Here is a 21,371-nt window from a genome sequence, read left to right as displayed (position 1 = left end):
ACTGTACTCTTGTTGTCCACTTTACTCTCATCGTCTAAAAAACATTGTACATTTTGATTAATATTTTGCACTCTATGGTTCCCACTCCATTTTTCAGTTTTGTAGTTTAGTCAGTTTGTGGGTTGGTTGGTTGTTGTCGACAAAACCTTTTTTGGACCGACTTTTGAAATGGGTTTTTTAATAAACTTGTGACAAAAACTGTATGTCGGATAAACGATGAGATGTCTAAAAGTAAATACATATCGTGTTTATGAGACGACGACGAGGACGTACATCGTGTCGTGAGGAGTCGTGATCGGCCGTCCCATGTCAGAATGTAACGGTGTCGTCCACCTTCGTGTGGGAAGTTTACGTAAAACCCATGAGATTTATGTCACTTGATAATTCATTGAGAATCTCATCAATATGAACGGTTACACTATTATATTTCATTCTGAATAAAGAACTAATCATGTTTTGTGCAGTTCCTTCCCTTCCCATTGTGCATCCTGTTTTTTGACTTCCTCCCCCCTTAAAATGCATACATGCATGTAAACTCACATCTAGTGCGACGACGACGAGAGCTGTCATCCCATCAGCATAATCAGCATCATGAGATTGAAATCCGTGTTCAAAGAATCAATGCAAAACGTAATAATATGCGACATGGAAAGTCATGTAGGCATTCATATCATCACGAAATAATTACCTCGATGATAATTCAGACGCGAATTATTATTATTTCGTTACAAAAATTTAATGAACTCTCACAGAACCGGAAACTGATTTAAAAAGGCTGCGACATATATATGTACGAATTTTTGTTTTCTTCGCGAGTTCGTGACACTTTATGGGATGAAAGGACATGATCTTTTTGAAAATGCGTTACGGGATTATTTATTTTGTAAATTAATGCGAACTCATCACTCTTAATTAAAAGTTCATTTACTTATTAAGTCACTAACCTGAAAAAAAGAGTAAAAGTGCGGCTGGACTGGAAACCTGAAACAGAAATTGGGAGTAAGTACAGCGTGTGTATAATAGAGAGTTGGAGATTTTTTGTACTTTTACTTGTACTGTACTGTGACTACAGTACAATACAAAAATTAGTACAAAAATCAAAAGACCTGGAGAATTTCATTATTTTGTACTCTGAAAAAATTGTATTGTAAAACTCCGCGAAATAGATGAGTCAAAAATTGAGACAAATCAACTCATGATATACAAAATGAGAATCCCTCCAACATGTGCGTTTAAAACGATCAAACCAAAAAGTCGAAATTTTTTACCCTTGACCTCGATTAAAACGGTCACCAGGCTGATATAAGCCGAAATGATAGTAATTTCTGAACTCCTCGCTTCAAAGTGAACTACGTCTGCAACGGTTGAAATAAAATATTAACATTTTTGACCTTTGACCTCGTGAACATGGTCACGGGGTCTTCATACGTTAAAGCTATGCAGATTTCTTAAATTCTCGCCTTAATACACGTCTAAAACAGTCGACACTTAAATTGCGACCTTTGACCTCGTCCTTTCGGTCATTGGTTGGTCGTAGGTCAAAAGTATTGACGACTATAAATTCTTGGTGAAATTTCCTTTAAAATGATACCGCATATGAAAATTAAGGTACAATTTTGCGTTTACTTCACGCCAGGGTGACCTTGACCTTGACCACAGGGAGCCCATCTTCGAACTCGACCTAGGGTCAAAAATTAGAAGCAAAATGGCGAAAACGGCGTCTGATTACATTGAGGCGTTCTAGAGATATCCTAGTTGCCAACCCTTGATTTTTCCACAGTAGTACAAATTGAGCCCGTGTTTCAATTTGTCTACTGTAGACTGTAGAATTAGTACAAAAAGCTGATGACGTCATCATCTAGAGTCCACAGTACAGTCTACAGTCAGAGTACAAGGAATCTCCAACTCTCTAATGAAATACTTAATAATACTTTGTCCCACCCACCTCCATCCAACCAACATTTGTGGAATACATGCCCAAGTTTTAGTGTAATTAGAGAGAGAAGTTACTTATGCACGTACTTATTATATTAGTGGCAGCATAGCAAATGTGTGAATTCAGGTAAAATGTAATCATCTAATTAACGCTTTGTGTCTGTGCCAGATGACATAATTCTTCTCTGTGATCCTAAATTGACAACACGCTTATTCTAGCAAAATGGGTCAAATTGTGGCGCACCGACAACGTCACCACCACAGCCCAACTTTAATACCGACACGATACAGATCATTCATTCATTCACATATATTTCTGCTGATGATGGAAGTATTCTGCGTATAAAATAATGGATCGTGTCACGACCAAGATTACATTACAAGATTTTACAGCAAAAAAAAAACGATTCTTTATAATAATGAAAGAAAGAAAAAAAATATGTAGATAAAAGCGACGACCGCAAAAAAATAGTATAAAACCATTGTTTGCGTTTTACTTACTTATTTAATCATCGACAACCAATTCCGAGGTAAATTGAAAATGAATGTCAGTAGGAAGTTCATTGTCATTTGTTCTCAACGTAGGTAAATAATGCTCAGCTAACCAAACCACTGACGTAAAAGTTTGTTGTCTGTTTGTCGTGGAGCGAGTCATGTCAAGGTGAAGGGGCTTCAAGAACTATTGTCCGTCTCTTAAAGTGTTCATCTCACTCGTCGTGATGACGTATCAAATCAACAATTGATATTATTGTCGCGATTTACACCAAATTTCTCGTCGTGTTTGAATTGTTCTTGACCACCGTGACTGGTAGAGTGGCAGACACCATTATTTATTGTGCGAGAAACCATCATCATTATTATCATCGCCGTCATAATCACGGTTTGATGCATTAAATAGGTGCCCAATGGTACTTACCTATTATCATGCCAATAAGTTGCACTTTTAGTTTGCACTGCCGCTGCTGCTGCAAATCAATCTTTTATGTAAACCAGTTCAACTCACTTATATCTCTGCGGATCGTATGTACAATTACAATATTTTGAATAATTCATTTCCCAATAATGATCATTTGAAATTTGGTGTGTGACGTGACCTGCGGGGATGTTTACGCTGTGCATTAGAAGAGAAGAGATCACGTTATTGCCTGCTGAAATCACCAACCACTGTATTTGGTGTATACATGCATGCATATATTATGTATATCCATGATATCATCGCTATTTTATATATATTTCTGATTTCATTACTCATAAGTACTGCTTAAAAATTACCTCATACTTACTTATATTTTAGAAGGTGGCAAATATTCATCTCGACATTTATGCTTCAAGTTCAGCATCTAGTAAGAAGCAGAATTGTAGGATAGGTGTCATTTTTCACGTAATTAAACAAACAACGATGTCCCTCATCAGTCGTATTGCATTGAATTCATCTCCAATTTGTATGCATCCCTGCTGCACTGGAATAATAAATAGATAAACTTTATTGATTAATTTTTCCCTCTCTGTTATTATTATTAAGAGGTAGGTTGGGTGATATTCGTGCCTCTTTTGTTCATTATTTCTGGTGTTATCCTCTAAACAATATTGATCACGAATTTACAAATAACTTCCGTAAAATTAATGCAGCTTGAGGGACATTCAGAAGATGGGATGGGATGAGAACACGAACAGTGTGTGCGTGACGGACGAGATGATGGACACATTACGCATCGAATGAGTTTCTTGGAATATGCAGGCAATAAATAATATCACAACAATTAGGATATAATAATTCTAATATTTGTTTTCTTCTAAACCACTCAAACGAAGATGTTATCACTAATGACAAAGTTTACCCACGGTAGTAAATAGTGGTGATTTTGTTGTATTTTATTTATTTATTTATTTATACATGCACACGGACAGGGAAGTCTTGTGTCTCATTAAGTTCAACCAAATGCAGTCGAGTGTCTGCAGAAACTAAACAAGATTTGAAGGTGTTTATGATGGCATTGAAAATGCTACACATTACTTTGCGTTAGTCATCGGACAAAATTAGTAGAAAATCATATCGTAAAGAGAGAGATATGGCTTTTGATTAGAATTTCTCAATAAAAACAAGTCTGCAGTTGTGTTGAATACACGAGTGGAATTGTGTAGTAGCTCTTTTTCATTATTGCCAAGTATGTAACGTAACAATATTGAATGATGTATTATATTCCCGATCATCGATGATGTTGTTCCCCATGATAACAATGCACTTAGGATTAGAGCACCAATATACATAAATGGTCCGATTGCATGGATAAGGTGCGAGATAAGCAGGCCACGATCATCAGAGGGCTCATTCATACAATACAGGCAGCCAGTAATAATAGGAAAGAACAGAGGTGTGTTGTAAATACACGCGTACTTTTACATAAGCAATAAAAGTTCGAATTACTGACTGACTGACTGGCTGTATATGCATTATCATGCTAATTTCGCATTACGTATTTTTGTAATGAGAGACTTGAATGGTACAATTGTTGCGTCTATTGTTTGTAAATCAGGTGCACCTCCATTTGCTCATCATTTGTCTACATCCACAGAATATTTGTGAACTGCACACAATTCAGACTCGAGCGAATGTTCACACACTTAATTTAGGTATTATTTTTACCTTTTGAAAGAGAGGAGTGCCATTCATAGCCGACGAACTATACATATTCATACATACATTTTGCTCCTATGTAATAAAGGTGAGAACGAACGAATGATGGAGTGAAATGTTGTGTAATGTGCATGAATGATGCAGATGGTTACATTATGAGTCATCACGACGACGATAGGTCACTTCTATTTCATTGTTGATGGTGTTGTCACACGTTAGTTGGTTAAACCAGGCTGCATTGAATTCTAATAGTCCCAGAAGAAGAAGAAGTAAAGCATGAACTATTTATTTGTTTCCCCTGACATTCATTCTTCTTGTGCATTATTAACCAAACAGAATGGCATTGTATTCCCTTGCTCAAGTTCTTTGCTGTGATGGTACTGATCATGGTGTTCTACATATTGTGTAACGTACGTATGTAATGCCACACTGGTCCACTTTGCCTCCACTTCTTCCTCTTTTTTATGATGGGGAGAGAATTAACTTTGCTAAAAGTCTCACTCAAAGAGTGGTAAATAATTTCAGCAAGTAAATAATTTCAAGAAAAGGGGTGAGACAGGAAGGAGGAGGAGGAGATTAAGGAAATCAGATCACAAAACTCGCAAGTTTTAGATTCTCCCTCCTCGGCTAAAGTGGAGAATCTCGTAATAAGTTGTTCTGCGAAGCATACCCATTTTTTACGTATTTCTAGTTTACCTTAATTCTTAAAGAAATGATACATTACTTACGTTACGTTATTGTTGTGGTGGTTGGTCGTCGTAGATTTCTGCCCCTGCTGCTTCTACAGAAGGGGGATCCAATTACATCCGTTTTCCTTTCTTGCTTTCTGGCTTTTTGGCCAAGCCCAACAACCAAACCACAGATGAAAAGTGAATTATTAAGAGTACATTCTATGTTACTCGATGATCTTTGCTCCTCGCCTTTACAAAATGTATGATACCGTGATGCTTCATGAACGGGATGCTGAAATTGATATGACCTAAAGTAGATGAGGCCCAATTCGGCAAGGAGGGAGGAGGAGGTAAAGTTTGCTCGGTAAACGATCAGAATGTCAGAATTGTAATTTCGTAAATTTATATATCGCCCTTGCCCCTAATGGCCAGTGGGCGATGGCTTTACCCAAAAATAGGCACCATTTCGCATGCTAATATAAGAAAATGTCAACATTCATTACTTTTATCCTGCTAAACATCACCACTGTCTTGTCTCTCATTTGAGAAAAATATCGTGCAGTCTCACGTTTCATTCTATGCCCTTGCCTTGCCTGCATCTGTGCCTCGATCAAGTTAATTGCTCACCCATTAAATTAAATTAAACTAAACTAAAAACTAATAAGATTTACAGTAACATAAGGCAAAACTTTCTCTATCCGAACCTGAAATGTGGAACAAGAATCATCATCATCATCACTTCGGGCAGTTGTTTTGTTACTACTGATATATTTATTCTAGTCAAGTTTTATTATCTCTGAGATGAGAGTCCGTCCTCAAAAAAAGACAGGTTTCGTTGCCCATCCATAATGTATCTCTGTCGTCATCATCATCATCAAGATCCATCCCTCCCTCCATCCGTTCGTCCGTCCATCCGTCGCTGTTTTTGTTCTAATGAAACAACAATGCGAATAAAATGGACGAAGACGACCAAGAAGAAACCATCCATGCAAGTTTATGGAATAGGAATGCGATCGCATGTAGGTGGTGGATCAATGGGAGCCTAACCTAACCCTGTCGCCGTCATTACCAGATTAACACAGGTGAGTCGAGTCCATTTCAAAGAAGCCAATGCGTTATGGCAAACCCGTAAGAACATAAGCGCCTGGCCGTACATACGCCATACCTGCTGCCCCACAACAAAATAATAGCAAAGGTGATATGTATAATACCACCTCACATATTCGCCTCATGCTTTACGAACGCTGCTGCTGCTGCATAAAACGCACAGGTAGATTTTGATTATGGCATTGCATTGCCCAGCGAATATGTACATTCTGTTGAGATGGATGTGGCAGTGGTTCAGTGGTTTGGATGGATGGTGCAACGGTGTACCTGTTTCATTACACTCTTCTCACTCCTATTTATTACCCAGTTGAGCCAAGTTGTTGGCTTTTAAATCTTGCAGGCAAGTGATAATAGCCCAGTTTTGCAGAGAGCCAACAACAACCAAGAGGGACTTTGCTTGCATTATTGGACTTTTAAGTCCCTCATTGAATTGTGGATTTGCTTAACTTGTTCGAGAGGAGAAATCCTTACCATATTCCTCGCTAATTTTGATCTTGTTTCCATTTAAACACACGAAATTGCTACTATAATACTACTCGTGATACAACTCCGTCTGCAAAAAAATAAGATCTTTTCATAGAACCCACACTGCAAGAAGTGAGACTGCTTCACATTCATGTTACACGCTGCATACATGCAGAGTCGTGTAATTTCCTACACACAAGCAATATTTAAGAGCTTTTTGTTTTATTTGGAAACGGCTCTCAGTCTTTATGGGGATCTGCGAGCGTAAACTGTGGCAACAATTACGCTGCGTGCCTTAGCTCGCTCAGTTTACAAAGAACTTTCGGAATTTTGCACAACATAAGCTCACCGACAAGACAACAGGCCGTGATTTTGCAGCAGGAATACTTGCCACATCTGACACTTTATCATTCTTCTTATCGTTGTTGTTGTTCATTAACTTTATTCTCCGACATCTTCTACTAGTCGACTTTTTATTTCGACCCATGAAGTACCGTCGTAGGTAGTGGTGCTCCTCTTGTGTTTTTGAAACGGTGCTGATTCGGTCGGAGTGGAAAATAATGGAAACAAAATAGTATTCGTCGTCGTCATCATCATCAAGGAAATCATTATCAGAGTGCCTTCAAAAGTGCTTTACAAACAACGCAACAACGACGATCCACCACTACGAACCATGAATAATATCATGCAGTCGGAATTATGACGAAAATTATCAGGAAGTATTTCTGCATCTGTAATTACCTGCATCAGTACGCGTATCCAAATCAATGCCACTAAATTAACTGTGTGACATTCCATCCACGTAATAACAAAAACATAAAAATTTATACGCAATACAAATAGTAAAAAGTTCTAGGGGGAGAGAGATAAAAATATTATTTTGTCCTCACAAACCTGCGGTTGTGCCTCAAAATCAATCAAGTGCATATAATAATGGGATAATAACCTTCATCCTCAATATTATGATGTTAGGAAGACAAGTTATAAAAACTTACAATAGGATTTTTTAGCAAACAAATAAAAGTTTGAACAATTGTTTTTGACAAACAAAAATATAGTTGTCCATAATAATGCTAGAATTTGCTGGTGATAGTGCTAACAACAATAGAGTAAAATTTGCTATTGTGTCAAGTGTTGTGTTAAGGCCTCACTGATTACAATAACTTTGTTACCTTTCCATTTCACTATTTTAAAGTCCCTTTTTGACCTTTTTTTTGTTAGAAGGAAACCCAAAGTGGAAAAAGTCCCATTGTTACAAAAGGTGTTAATTCCAGTCGTACTTAGCACGTATGTAAATAAATAAATAAATTATCTACATACGCAAAGTCAACGTGACACATTGACCAGTTTGTTTAACCAAATATTTACAAACTATACCCGAAATCATATCAATGGTGCAAAAATAATTAAATTGCTGCAAGCTTTATACATAAACCGTGTCTCACACAATTTTAGATGTTTCTACTCTCCAATCTCCATCAATAGTCCGGAAATATTATGAATAACAGAATGTGCCTTCAGTTTAAAGTATCAAAGTTGAAACTGACAAAGAACTTGTTAATCTCGTCATTAGATGGATCAGTAGAATCGAAAATAACTGTGTTTTATTGTTGTGAAGACGGCTGAATAAGTATAAGAACAGGAGAAAAACGTGTATAGTACTTACACGGGAAAAAAAGCAGATTATTTTACAGCCGGGTTTACTTCACCGTATTATAACATAAAATTGCTCTCGGCCAAAAGTGTTGTATTCATTATACAGACAGATTATTATTTGGAAGAAATTGAGAAGAATTTGATACTGCTTATACGTTCGTTTGAGATCCACTTATGGCACGCACCACCTGAAAACCAACCACCGCAATAATAATCTCTCTCTGAAAGTGAGCGGATAACAACCCCTTTTTCTTCCTCGTCTTTTTGTGCATGACGATCCATGGAATTGCAAAATTCCGGAACAAATGAGCTAGCCAGAGGAAAATCAGGACTTTGGATATGCAAATTTCCCGTTGTTCTTATTACAAATAGCTGTATGTTCTACTAGCCATCAAATTGTGATAAACTGAAAGCCTTGAACTTGTGATGATTCATACATATATTCTACACAGCTTTTTTTATTATTCTAAACTAGAATGAACTGTGCTTTTCGCACTGAAAGTTAATTTCGCAATTAACAGTAACACATATTACTCAATCGAGACGGAATTTGAGTGGAATGAATGTGATTCGCGTGGCCGAAGAATGGTTTCGACTATGAAACATCTTGAAGATTACGTGTCCGCCATGGAAAACAGATCGGAAGGGATGGATGTTCACGACGAGCTGCGCCAGAAGGAGAAGGACCTCATGTTGGCGGCAGAGCTGGGAAAGGCCCTTTTGGATAAGGTATTTAGTCGAAAAAATCTCGTTTTATGCTTAATTTCTAATCGTTTATTATCAAAACAATTAATTCTATATCGCTATTTCATTAATTGATTCAATTATTTATTAATTATTAAATTATTATTGTTATCATTAATTTCAGAATGAAGACCTCTCCCGACAAAATGAACGCATCACGGAAGAGTACACACAAAGACTGGAGGTATGTAACAATCCCCACACTTTAATATAATAACAGCGATTAGTTTCTCATTAAGAAGTAGAATAATGTAAAAACGATAATTTAAACCGGAAGTTGTTCAAAATTGCACAACAAGGCATGAAATATAGGACTGTTACTTGGTTCAAATCTCTGCACTGCTTCTAATCCCGTGTCCAGTGACCGTGGGAAAAGGGTAGAAATGATTAGCGAAAGATTTAACCCAACAACATAAATAGTTTGACCTCCTCCAAACGCACACATATCGTAAAGAAGGCTAATAAAGCATCAAAGAGTGAAATAATAAAATTAAAATAAACGTACTTTTACACCGGTCGATGAAAATAATGACTTTTAAACTTTACGAGCGTGAGGGGAATATTGTAACAAGTACGGATGTACGTACACACATCATAAGATTTCTATTAAAACAACAAGGCACACATGACGATAATGGGTTTGGTCAAATTATTTGATGATTTTTGTTGCAGTTTTAAGTATCTAACCTAACCAGACAGGCAGGCAGGCAGGGAAGCAGATTGTACTAAGTATAATATGCAGTAGTAGTTTCTCATCAAACAATAAAAGGTAAAAATCTCGTCAAAATAAGTAAGAGAACAAGAGAAATCATTTATATAGAACTGCGCACAGCCGTCTTGTTGAGGATGAACCATTGAACCATCCGTATCATCATCCATTATGTTGTTGCAACATGAAATGAGTCGCTGATTGTTGAGATTGAAATCCATTTACTTCAAATTTACATTGAATTTGCACTCTTTCTCTCTCTCTCACTTTTATAAATGCAGTTTATCATCATATGCATATTATGCATTGTTACTGCGAGCAAGCGAGCGAGGAGGTCTCATCTTTCAACGTGGCGAAATCTCTAAAATCTCTCTACTCAGCTTGATTTTTTGACCATTTTCTTTTTAAATATTATTCTAATCGATCAAACTCAACACAATCTGACATAGTCCTCTTTCTCTCTCAAAATTCCTCTTCCTTCTCCGATATTGATGGCGATGTTAAATCCATAGATTAACCCGAGGAGGAGGTTATCAAACTATTCTGATAATTGACGTATTTGACCCAAGTCGATGATCCACTCCATCACCATCATCCTTTCTTACATCTTTTTGTTTTTTTACTGCCTTCACATAATGAGCACATACTTATCACGACGGAAGAATAAGGACTGTTATTACGTGTTGATAATGTGTAATTTGATAATAAAATGGTAAATTACGTTCGATCGACATTTCAAGATCAAGAATCATAAGAGACTAATATGCAATTCTGCTACTTCTAAAAAATTCTACATATTTACACACATATTACTCCATGTCGCGAATACAATTGTAAAGTCTCTTCGTCATTTCGAAGGTGGAATTGAGCATGAAATAATCCACTCGAGGCATCTTTACCCCAGGCACGAACTACTTACTACACATTGACATCACAATCCCTCCCAATTGGCAACTTGACGATAATATGTAGTATCCTCCAAGTCATGTAATAAGGTCCTTGTTGATCCTTGATGGTTGGTTGTTAGAGAACCGAGACATGCATGAAAATGACTGCGCTGTTGATCAAAATTAAGTAGAGTCGTGTCTAAATTTTGCTATCTTTCATCCCATCGCGAAATGAAATCTTGTTTTTTTTCTCCCATTGGCTAAGAAATAAAACGACATTCACTTAGAATTAAGTCATCGCCATGCTGCATCTTTGTTTCAAGGAACTATGTAAAACTAGGTTGGCAAATGCATGGCTGGGAGCAGCAGCAGTAGAGGAAAATAAATCAATATGTGAAAGAAATATATTGTTATTATTATGGCTTATCCACTCCACTCAATCGTCCAAGTCAAGGCTTTTTGTCAATCGAATATTGGATCGATAGTTTAGTAGTTAGTTTTTGTACTTTCGGGACGTTCAGTCAGTCCCATGTCGTCAGTCAGCGTCGTGTATTTATTTATTGGCAATGCAAAATAGGCCAAGCTGGCTGGGTAGGTAGCCGCACACAGGAGAAGTTATAATAATAAAACTGCATGGTCTTATGACATTGGGTTTGGTGGTGAGGTGGTGCTTTTGTTTGATCGAATTACGGAAAACTGACAACACAAAGGGACGACAAAGTCAACACAGATACTGCTCGGGAAACTGGCAGTTGTAATAAAGTAAAAAGCAATTGCATACTCTGTATTATTATAAGTTTCACCTTGAAGCAGAATCGTCAGGTCAGAGGCAGGCAGACATAATCCATCAGTATCAATATCAGAATCGTATTAAATATTATTATTATTATTATTGCGATTATCAGATAATGTCGTTAAAAGTGCAGGGCACTTTTTGCTTGATATTCTTTCACGAATGCCGACTTTATTTAGTCGGGCGTCATTCAATATGCGTTTTTGCACGTATTTTTTTGCACTCTTGTGTCGGAGATGATGGAGATTTTTGAGAGTTATCATTTATAATATGGAGAATTACTCAATTTCAATGTTTACAAAATGTGAGAGTTAAAAATAGTTATTTTTCCGATGGATGTATATGTATGTACATTGCTTATAACTATTAAGTCTGAAATTGATTCGGAGAATTGGTTGGCACTCAAATAAAAGGGTTTCGTTCGTATTGACCATAAAAAATTGATGTTCTCACAGTTTCATATCCAAGTACTTTTTGGTTTGACAGGTCGTGCTACATACCATTAAATTAAATGTGTTATAGATTCATAGATACTTGTCAATTAATTCTGCAAGGCCAGACACCACCCAATAATAAATACTGTAATAACAGTAAGAATAAATCATCATTTACTCTTCCAAACAAACTTTATTTTGCATGGACTGAGCCCTTGTGGTGTCGCTGTCTAATTGACATATGTCTCAATATTCATGATTATGACTTACTCACATGTGACTGAAACTTGCTAATGATCCTGCTACTGTGATGATTCAATGATCAAACGACTAATTGTTCGTGGAAATAATTTACTTGACAATTGCCTCATATTTCAGTCGTCAAGTTTATTAACAAGACATTCCTTGCAAAATTCAATGTCCTGCTCATGTTTTGTTCATTGTAAGATGACATTTAGTCGTAAATATTAAGTCTTAAAACAATGAAACAGTTACGTATTTTTCTTCGGAACGCGTAATAAAATCAAAAATATTAGGAAGGAAGCAGGCTCTGCTAAATATTTCAAAGTGCACGTCACAGTTGACACAGCTCATGGTAAATAATTTGTGCGCATTACATTACATTCATCAGTACTCTTAGCCATGCATGTCATTCAAAATAACACCCAAATATGTGTGCGCGATTAAGCTGACCTACATCTTCATCATCTCGCAAAAGTTACAAAACAATGCTCTTTGAACATTAGCAACAGCAGCGGCAGTAGGCATGCATTTATTTAGTATTAAGAAGTATTATTACCATCATGATTATTATTATGGGATGCCCTGCTTACTTGGATTATTATAAATTTTGGCAAAAAAGGTGAGCCTTCGCCAACAGAAACAGGAAGCGTTCTTTTTAAAAAAGTACACCTTTAAGTAAACCAGACACCCTACCACAGCACCAACCTTAGCAGAATTTGTATGAATGTACTTGGCTAAACTCAGGATAAACCAAGAATTATGTTTCCGCTTAATTAAGTTGCCACACAAACAGAAGAAGGAGACCACATTTCCGTGTAAATATTGTAATGTAATATGCAATCGATGATATGATGAAAAAAAGCACTGCGTTATTTCTGCTTCTCTGTCTCCTCTTTCTTTCTCTGCGATAAATGAGATATGAAATCGGTTCGTCATCAAGTATGGCTTGATTAGACAAGGATTTGCATATAATATAGAACACTCTGGCACAAATGCGGCATTATTATTGCTAATATTGTTATTCTACGGAGTAGTCAAGTCCCCCCTTTGTCCTGATATGGTAGGATTGAGTGCACATTTTTTCAAGTATTTTTCGAACAATGTAACAATACCATTCATTAGTTCAATTAATGATTCGTTGCATCTTCCTTCACGTATTTAGGTGCATAGTTAAATTGTCGCTCTTAAAATTACGACCACACATTTCATTCCTCTCTCTCAGCAAATTTTTAGTAATAACAACACTTTGCATGTATTACCTAAAAAAAAGGTGTACACTGTACACGTCATCTCTTTACAACACACACTTTTGGAAATGGTCATACATTAGGCACTCCAATTTCAGTCTTCCTCCTACACTAGTTAAATATTTCGTTTTGCCACATCCGTTCCCTTTGCATATTTTAAGGTTTTCTTGTTGCAATGAGGAGAAGAAAGAGAGATCAGTGTTTTTAGTCAAACCAAATTTAATCAAGGTTTTTCCCAAGGATATTCCTTGTTTGTGATTATTACTGCAAGTAAGTAGCCATCCTGCGAGGAGAAGCAGCAGCCCCATTGTTGTGGACTTTTTGAGACAAATGGTACATGAAGAAGCTTTGCACAGCCAGCGTCATTTTTGTCTCTCGATACTGCTTTATGGATGAGAATGAGATTCATGCAATTGTGGAAAGAAAGGAGGAAAAGGTTTGATTGAGAGTGCTCCACGAGTACTCCATCCATCCAACCAAATGGGAAATTAATCGAGTGAAAAAGTTTTGCATAATAGTTTAATTTCCTTTATGAAAAAGAGAGTTTTGTAAATGAGTTGCTTATTCGAACCACGAAATGAAATAGATATGGAGAGATATCAGGGAGCCAAGAAGAACAACAGGTTGCAGCAGCTGGGTTTATTATAATTGTGTATGTGCGGACGATGATGGTGGTGACTCATGATCATTCAAAGAACAAAGGGAAGGACACGGTCGACAGTGGCATGATTTTGAGAAAAAGATTACAATGATGCAAACTTTAAGCACAAATATATTTATAAAATACCACCATTCCTCTCGAGATAGAGAGAGAGAGAGATGCATGTAAAAAATGTTGTTCATTCCACTCATGCCAAATCTTTCCATTTTTACAAAGACTTTGCTATTAGCAAAGTCTTAAACTGTTTTCTTCCACTCTTGCATATTCTCAGACAGACGGCGGCGTTTCGCGTGTGGGGCAGTCCATCCATATCTTTGTTGTACAGCAGCAGATTTGCCAATTATCTATCGCAACGAGTTTGGCTGGTTCCAAGCATTTCGAGAACGTTTTTCGTGAATGTGTCTTATTCGTCATTGATGTTTCGGTGGATGATTTTCAGAATTGCATGAAATTGGAATCCATCCATCCACCAGCAACGTCAAGACTTTGTTGTTGTTGTCGTCATAAATATTCTGTATGTGCATAAAAGTAAAGTATTTAGCTGGGCATATTGTGCCTTGCTTGATTCGCAATTGTGTTATTTATGTATACTGTTCACTTTTGGTGAGCTATGTGTATCAGCAGTCCATCCATGTTTAATTTTGTTAGGTGCTTGTTCAGGTAAGGCGAAATTGAGGCAAGGGATTTCCCTTAATACTCACAGACACACCATTTAGTGGATGCTATATTTCAGCAGAAACTACCTGCAACAACATTGCCGTATTGTTAGTTACTCGCTATAATTGAACCCATTTGATCTGGCTTTGTCACTTTTTGGTTGGTTTCTCTCATATTATTTTGCAAGAGAGAGATACACTTTCGTTATTGTTACAATCAGCGAACCACCACGACGCACCAATTGCTTCGAACCAACCACATGCCATCCATCCACTGGTGCAAATTCGTTTTGGATGTAATTCAAATTTCAATTGGGATGATGATTGATCTCTGCGAGCATGGCACAAAATTAAATGGATTATTTTTTTTCCACTCGTATTTACCATCAACCGTATGTACAAAGTGAGTGAATGGATAAATAACATAATGGATTCCCATTCCATCCACAATGCACAAAAAACGTATAATTATTTCCTATGCATTAAAAAATGGAACAGAGAAAAATACTTGGTCAAGAAATGAAATGAAATTTCATTTTTTCAGTCAAACCTACATTTCATTGTTAAATAAGTATTCATATATTATACGAATTTTAATCAAAAGTTTATGCATTGGAATGAAATAATCGACAGCTCAGGGTTTTGTGAATGTATTTACGTCTCTCTTTCTCTCTCCGCAACCATATTGTTTAAGACAATGTGCACTCTGTGACGAAAGAAGATTAAGGAAATAGTGAGAAATGAGTGACACAAAGTTGACAATTTTATTTAACTGAGATGGTTGGTGGACAAAAAAAAAGTTGCAAAATAAAAACCTGTCATGTAATTGTCCACATAATAACGAACGAACCAACTCTCGTCTTGAGAAACGCAACGCATCTCTGCTGGCTTGAATTGGACAGATTTAGAACAATAGAAACTGCATAGCAAATCATTTTATTACTAACAATGAGAAAATTCAACTTGATTTTATTTTTACAATCGCGAGCAAACTTTCAATTCGAGTTTTAAGACTATCACTTTTCTTTTGTCACCCTATGTCAATCAGATTACAACGAGATTATCTGAGCCTTATCCTTATTAGGGCGCACGCTACTTTGACATGGACACTTGTCTGAGTAAGTTAAGTACAAGAACTTGAAAGTAAAGTAACTGAACTAATGGAGACGTTGAGCAAACTATTGAAAGGAGTTAATGCTCGAGAAATCGTTTTTCTCACGCGTTACAAATACATCCATAACGGTATTGGCATTTCGAATTAGTTTCATTTCTAGGTTGCGTTATTTACTTTGTATTGTGACGAATTGAATTTGCTGTTCTATATTTGATGCTGTCTATTATGCACGTGTTGACTTTGTGCAGACCAATATTTAATTAGTCAGCATTATTTGTCAGGCAACCTTCCATATGGTCAGTGAGGACCACCGAATTCCTCAAACAACATTTACAGTTGGATGGCTTTATTACAGCTACGTTTTGATAAAATTTTATCAGTTGTTCCCTCGTCAGATATTGTTCACTCACTCGAATGACTTATCATCAGACAAGCGTTACACATGTCTCTCCTCACGTCACGCCAAATGCCCTTATTTGCACAGAATAATCAAAATTGCATCTCTCTTCAAAGGTTGTTGGTTGTTCGTGGAAGTTGGAAATGGATGAATAATAATGTTGTCGAAGAGCAGAGCTAATAATGTCACACACAGTCCATGAGCAATGACCAGCTCAATAATACAATCAAATTATAACTATTAACGGGACCTAAATACGTTCATTTAATGATCATCGCATGTCAAACGATGAGTCAACTCGCACGATGGGTGTGACGAACTTTCTTTCCAATGAAAGGTCGAAAAACACATGTGGGATAAAAAAACACACGTTTTGCATGTTTCAAACAATGTAAATTCCTGCAAGTGTACAGAAAATTAAATTTTATGTTCTTTTTTTTGCGGAATCCATTAATCTAATCTGTGTACTTTTGGCAACTGTTCTGGCCTTTTGGCAATAAAAGTCCTGTTTTTCTATTTGACAACATTCGTTATTGGTTTCACTTTGTGTTTATTGGATGCATTATTATCGATGAGAAAAAAGTGTTGTATTTCTGCGGTTATATTTTGCACACGGCCATTTCACATTATGTATTGACAATTAGTATTGTATGTAAGCTTTGTTTATTAGAAATGTGTAGAAAGAAGACAGGGAAATGTGTAATAGTAATTTGTCGTGTGTGTGTGTGATTCACGAATAATATTACAATTCATGTGATGATGATGACGCTTCTAGTATTACTTAATATCATCTCCATCAATATTAACATCAAGCCCAGCCAGCATATTTTCCACCCTTGTCAATCCCATCTCTTTAAAAAATGGCAAGGTGGTGTCATCGAGAAAACCAGAATGTAAAATTAGGCATGGCCAAATTCAATGAAAGAAAACGAAAGTTTATTCAATCGTGACAATGTGTTGGTAGTTGGTTAAAAATGGTGCTGTTAAAAATAGGGACGGACACCATCATCAAGTCAGGAAACTATCAATGTTGTTACAAAAGCACAATTTATCTCTTCTCATTGACTGACTTTGTGGTGGTACAGACTACACAACGCAACATTCTTCAACAATCACACACGTATTGAAAGATAACAAAATAAATGACAACAATCAGATTGTATGCATTGCTGAAATCCAACAATAATAAGAAATGGATCAAGAGCTACATAGTTGAAAATGAATGCGTGCATATCTTTAAGAAAAAAAAGTTGAGAAATATTGAGTTGATGATGAAGCTTCATTGTAATAAAATTGAAAATCTTTGTTAAAAATACTCTTCATTTTTTCCCCTAGGTTTTGGAGCAGGAGAAGTATCAATTGAGGAGAAAGTTGGACGCAGCCATAACGGATTATGAGATACGCGTGGGTGAGCTGCAGGCGGACGTGGCCGAGTTGCAAAAGTCGCTGGAGGTATGTAAATTGAGCATTTTTTACACTAAATTAGGATACAACGCTTAAAATTAAATTACTCTTGGTACAGGAGCAGCAGAGGTTGATGAAGCAGTCCGATCGCGACCACACCCTCATCCTCAACGAACTTACGGAGCAGAACCAACGCCTCACCACCCAACTGAAGGAGGCGACCAAGAAGGAGGAAAGTTTGCAAGCCCAACTTCAAGGACTGCGTGACCAGTTTTCACTCCGGAAAATGGCCATGTCCGATCACAGCAGTCATCTCGAGAGTTTGCGGGATGAGGTAATTTCACAATGAAATATTTACGTTACAAAATCATTAAAACTAGAAGGAAAGAACAACTTTAACGATGTTACAACCCAATTAAGTTAAATTAATTTATGCTGTCGGAACAAATATGGTGACGATTTTGTATTTTATTTTTCCTCAGATTTCTATCATCACTGCGAAAAAGTATGACTTGGAGAAAAAAATCGACATGATTTTAGCCGAGAAGGAAGGTCTTTCCCATCACTTGGATGACTCTTCAGATCGGATCTTACTCCTAGAGAGGCAAAATCGAGAACAGGAGATGCAGTTGGTGCAATACAGGAGTGAGGTTGATGAGATAAAGGCTGCAAATCATTCCTTGAGTACAAGGTTCGTTTCGTGGTGCTTTTTATTTATTACGGCGGCGATGATGTGGTGGGTGTCCTACTCTCTCTGAACAAATCCATATTAGTATTTTTTTAATCTCTTCACATCATGCGATGGCTGAACCATATTGTTTCCTAAGTGCTTATAACACTACTAACCTAGAATAATATTAATGATGAAATACGGGAGGGAGGGAGGGAGGCGGTAGAACTTATCATCATCACTCATCGGAACGTAGTCCTTTTAGGTAGTAGAAAATTAAAGACTAATCTATCAATCAAAGCGAGTACATGGAGGCAAATTGAGATCAGATCTTCATTCCTACCTGCTCTTCTCTAATGTTTTTTAGAAAAATGAACAGTTTTTTGTCAATACAACATTTTCCCATAAGAATGAATCAGAATGAATGTAACCAGTAGTTTAGAAGAGGAATTTGATGTTACGTTGGATAGAATGACTCGTCAAAACCATTTCGGCGACATGACCACATAATGATAATAATAATAATAGTAGTGCTTTTATTTTATCCACTTATTCCCTCTTGACAGAGTTGTTAGTTGGTTGTGTTGTACAATTCAGGCAAAAAGTGAAGAATCCTCGTCATTACAAAAACTGCATCCGTTAAAACTCACACTTTTTTCTGAATGCTTGCAGATTGGAATTGCTCAACCGATCGGCCACGGTGAATCGCTCATTGCTGAACGAGCTCGAGTTATCTGCGGATTTTCGTACGACGTCAGGCCTCTCAGGTACATTTTGTAAAATATATTAGAGTATTTTTAAGACTATGATATGTATTTCTGGTCGGCGTCGTCATCTTGTTAATGAAAAGTCGTCCTTAATAATGACAATATATACTTATGTATATTTCTTTTACTTGATAAATTACAGCCGCCTCCTCTGGTATCGGGGCCGAGGAAGATGAAATCGAATGTGACGAACCGTTACCAACTTCATCCGCTCACGTTAAAGAGGTTTCCACACATTTTTCATATTTTTTCTCTCGTTATAGACGACTTGACTCACTATTGGGTTGGGAGGATAAATATTGTACCCCACAAAAATGGGACATGTTATTAAGTTAAAAGGTAAAAAGGCAGTCGCATGGAGCAAAAAGGCAAACAAAGCAAGAAGCGTAAAAAATCAAACCCATGACATACAAAGAAAGCAAAGGCCGTGATAAATTAGCTACTTGAGCAAATTCTATAATCCCTCTTTTAGCAATTGATTCGAATGAAATCACAATTTCTCTCACATCAAAGACTAATAGTTCATATAGCGTCGTACTTTACACTAAATTCGTGACTGACTGTGACTCATGTCGAGAGTCGAGGACAATTTTTCAATTATTTCTAATAATATCGCAAATTTATGCAATGTCTATGTGCACCCTGTCGTGGTGGAATGTATGATTAGCTCGGTTTTGCAATCTGACTACGACCACAATCAATGCGACGACTCTGTTACGCATACCACAAGAATGTCGAGCACTAGGACAAAAAGGAACATTATAAAAATAAACTTATGCATAGAGGAAGAATATTGCTCAATTATTCTCTCATCTTATTTGTGACAGCTCAAGGAAGAAATTTGGATGGCGTATTTGTCAATTTTGTCCATGTGCAACCAGCTCAAAGGTGCCAAGTCGAAAACGAGGGTGGATGATGGGACGAGCAGTATGGAAACTTCACTTAATGATTCCTCTGCAGCTATCAAGGTATAAATCCACATACATATTTACATAGTGTAGATGCCATTAATTTCCATATTATGTACTTATGTATGTTCCAATTAATTTTTGCAGCCTGGGATTCTCTCCTCATCGGTGGAAGAGCTCAAGCTATTGCTGCGAGAATTAGCCAATGTGGATGGGATGCAGACTGGTGCTTTTAGTAATAATTCACAACTCGAACTCGAAATGCGACTTCATTCTGCGGACGAGTCGGTGAACAAAATGGAACGCGTCCTTGCCGAGAAGTCGGATGAAAATAAACGGTTGAAGGATCATGCCACCCAACTTGCTAGTGAGTAGTATACCGACTTTAATGAAATGGGGAGTTGTACTCTATGAAATTAATAAATCCAATGTGACTAATTTCCAGGTCAAATCACCATCCGAGAGGCGGAACTCGCAGCGGCGATTGAGGAGAGAGACAACGCCCGATTGGACCTGAGTCAAACGCACCTTGCCAAAGACGAAATTGTGAAGAAAGCCTGGGACCTGAGGGATCAAGCGGTGCAGAGGAAAAATAAAGCGGAAATCGCCATGGCTCGAACAAGGATTGAAATGATGCAGGTGGACAGCCAACTCATGGAGGCTATCCAACAAAAGATACAACTTAGTCAGCAACTGGAACAGGTAATTGATTAGTTAATTAGTCAATTTGATGATGATAAAATAATCATGCTAATCATCGGGTTTTCTTGTGTGCACAGTGGCAAGTGGACATGCAACAATTGTTGGACGAGCAGATGCGAACCAAGCTGTCGAAGCAAGAGACCAAAGACCAACCCCCAAAAGTTGTTACCGAATCCGTCCCTTCAACCTCACAAATTGAAAAGAAGAGAAACAAGCTGCTGGCGATATTTAGGAATTTCAATGGTAGTTCTTCTAGTTAAGTGGATGTTTACCACCACGACCTTGTTTTTTAAACCAACTAAACTTAAATATTATTATTATTATTATTATACCGTTGTTTATGTATGACGGTATTCTTTTTTTAGTAGTAGTGAAATGTAGTAGTTTTTAAGTTGACTCATTCATTCATGTGGTGACTTTAGACAATATAGCCAAGTATCACGCGGTAATATACCTATTATTGTTATTGAAAATAATGTAATAATAATAATGTTTTTATCGTGTTGACTAATCGCACTATATTTAAATGTAATATGTGTGCAAATAAATATTATTGCAAATCGAAA

The 21,371-nt window shown here is 37.0% G+C and overlaps 1 protein-coding gene and 2 long non-coding RNA genes across 5 annotated transcripts; 2 read left to right on the top strand and 1 right to left on the bottom strand.

Annotated features, from left to right (window-relative positions):
* Nucleotides 1-646: 646 nt before the first annotated feature.
* Nucleotides 647-3,419, bottom strand: LOC118436005. Of its 3 annotated transcripts, XR_004835116.1 has the most exons (3): nt 2,437-2,843; nt 945-981; nt 647-849 (listed from the first exon to the last, which is right to left on the bottom strand). It is a non-coding gene; the product is annotated as an uncharacterized LOC118436005 (long non-coding RNA). The 3 variants fall into 3 exon arrangements; XR_004835117.1 differs by lacking the exons at nt 647-849; nt 2,437-2,843 and adding an exon at nt 3,219-3,419 and having other exon boundaries at nt 862-981; XR_004835115.1 differs by lacking the exon at nt 647-849 and having other exon boundaries at nt 862-981.
* LOC118436006 lies at nt 3,358-4,369 on the top strand. The gene is made up of 2 exons (XR_004835118.1): nt 3,358-3,459; nt 3,565-4,369. It is a non-coding gene; the product is annotated as an uncharacterized LOC118436006 (long non-coding RNA).
* A 2,225-nt stretch (nt 4,370-6,594) lies between these two features.
* Nucleotides 6,595-21,371, top strand: LOC110851271 (bicaudal D-related protein homolog). The gene is made up of 11 exons (XM_022098984.2): nt 6,595-9,198; nt 9,338-9,397; nt 17,690-17,806; nt 17,877-18,092; nt 18,241-18,449; nt 19,101-19,195; nt 19,338-19,420; nt 20,023-20,163; nt 20,251-20,470; nt 20,549-20,805; nt 20,883-21,371. The coding sequence occupies exons 1-11, from the start codon at nt 9,055-9,057 to the stop codon at nt 21,063-21,065; spliced, it is 1,725 nt and encodes a 574-aa protein (XP_021954676.1). The 5' UTR covers nt 6,595-9,054; the 3' UTR covers nt 21,066-21,371.

The sequence above is a fragment of the Folsomia candida genome, unplaced genomic scaffold, assembly GCF_002217175.1.
Source record: "Folsomia candida strain VU population unplaced genomic scaffold, ASM221717v1 Fcan01_Sc006, whole genome shotgun sequence".
In the NCBI taxonomy this organism is placed as follows: domain Eukaryota; kingdom Metazoa; phylum Arthropoda; class Collembola; order Entomobryomorpha; family Isotomidae; genus Folsomia; species Folsomia candida.
This window is presented reverse-complemented; position numbering and strand designations above follow the sequence as displayed.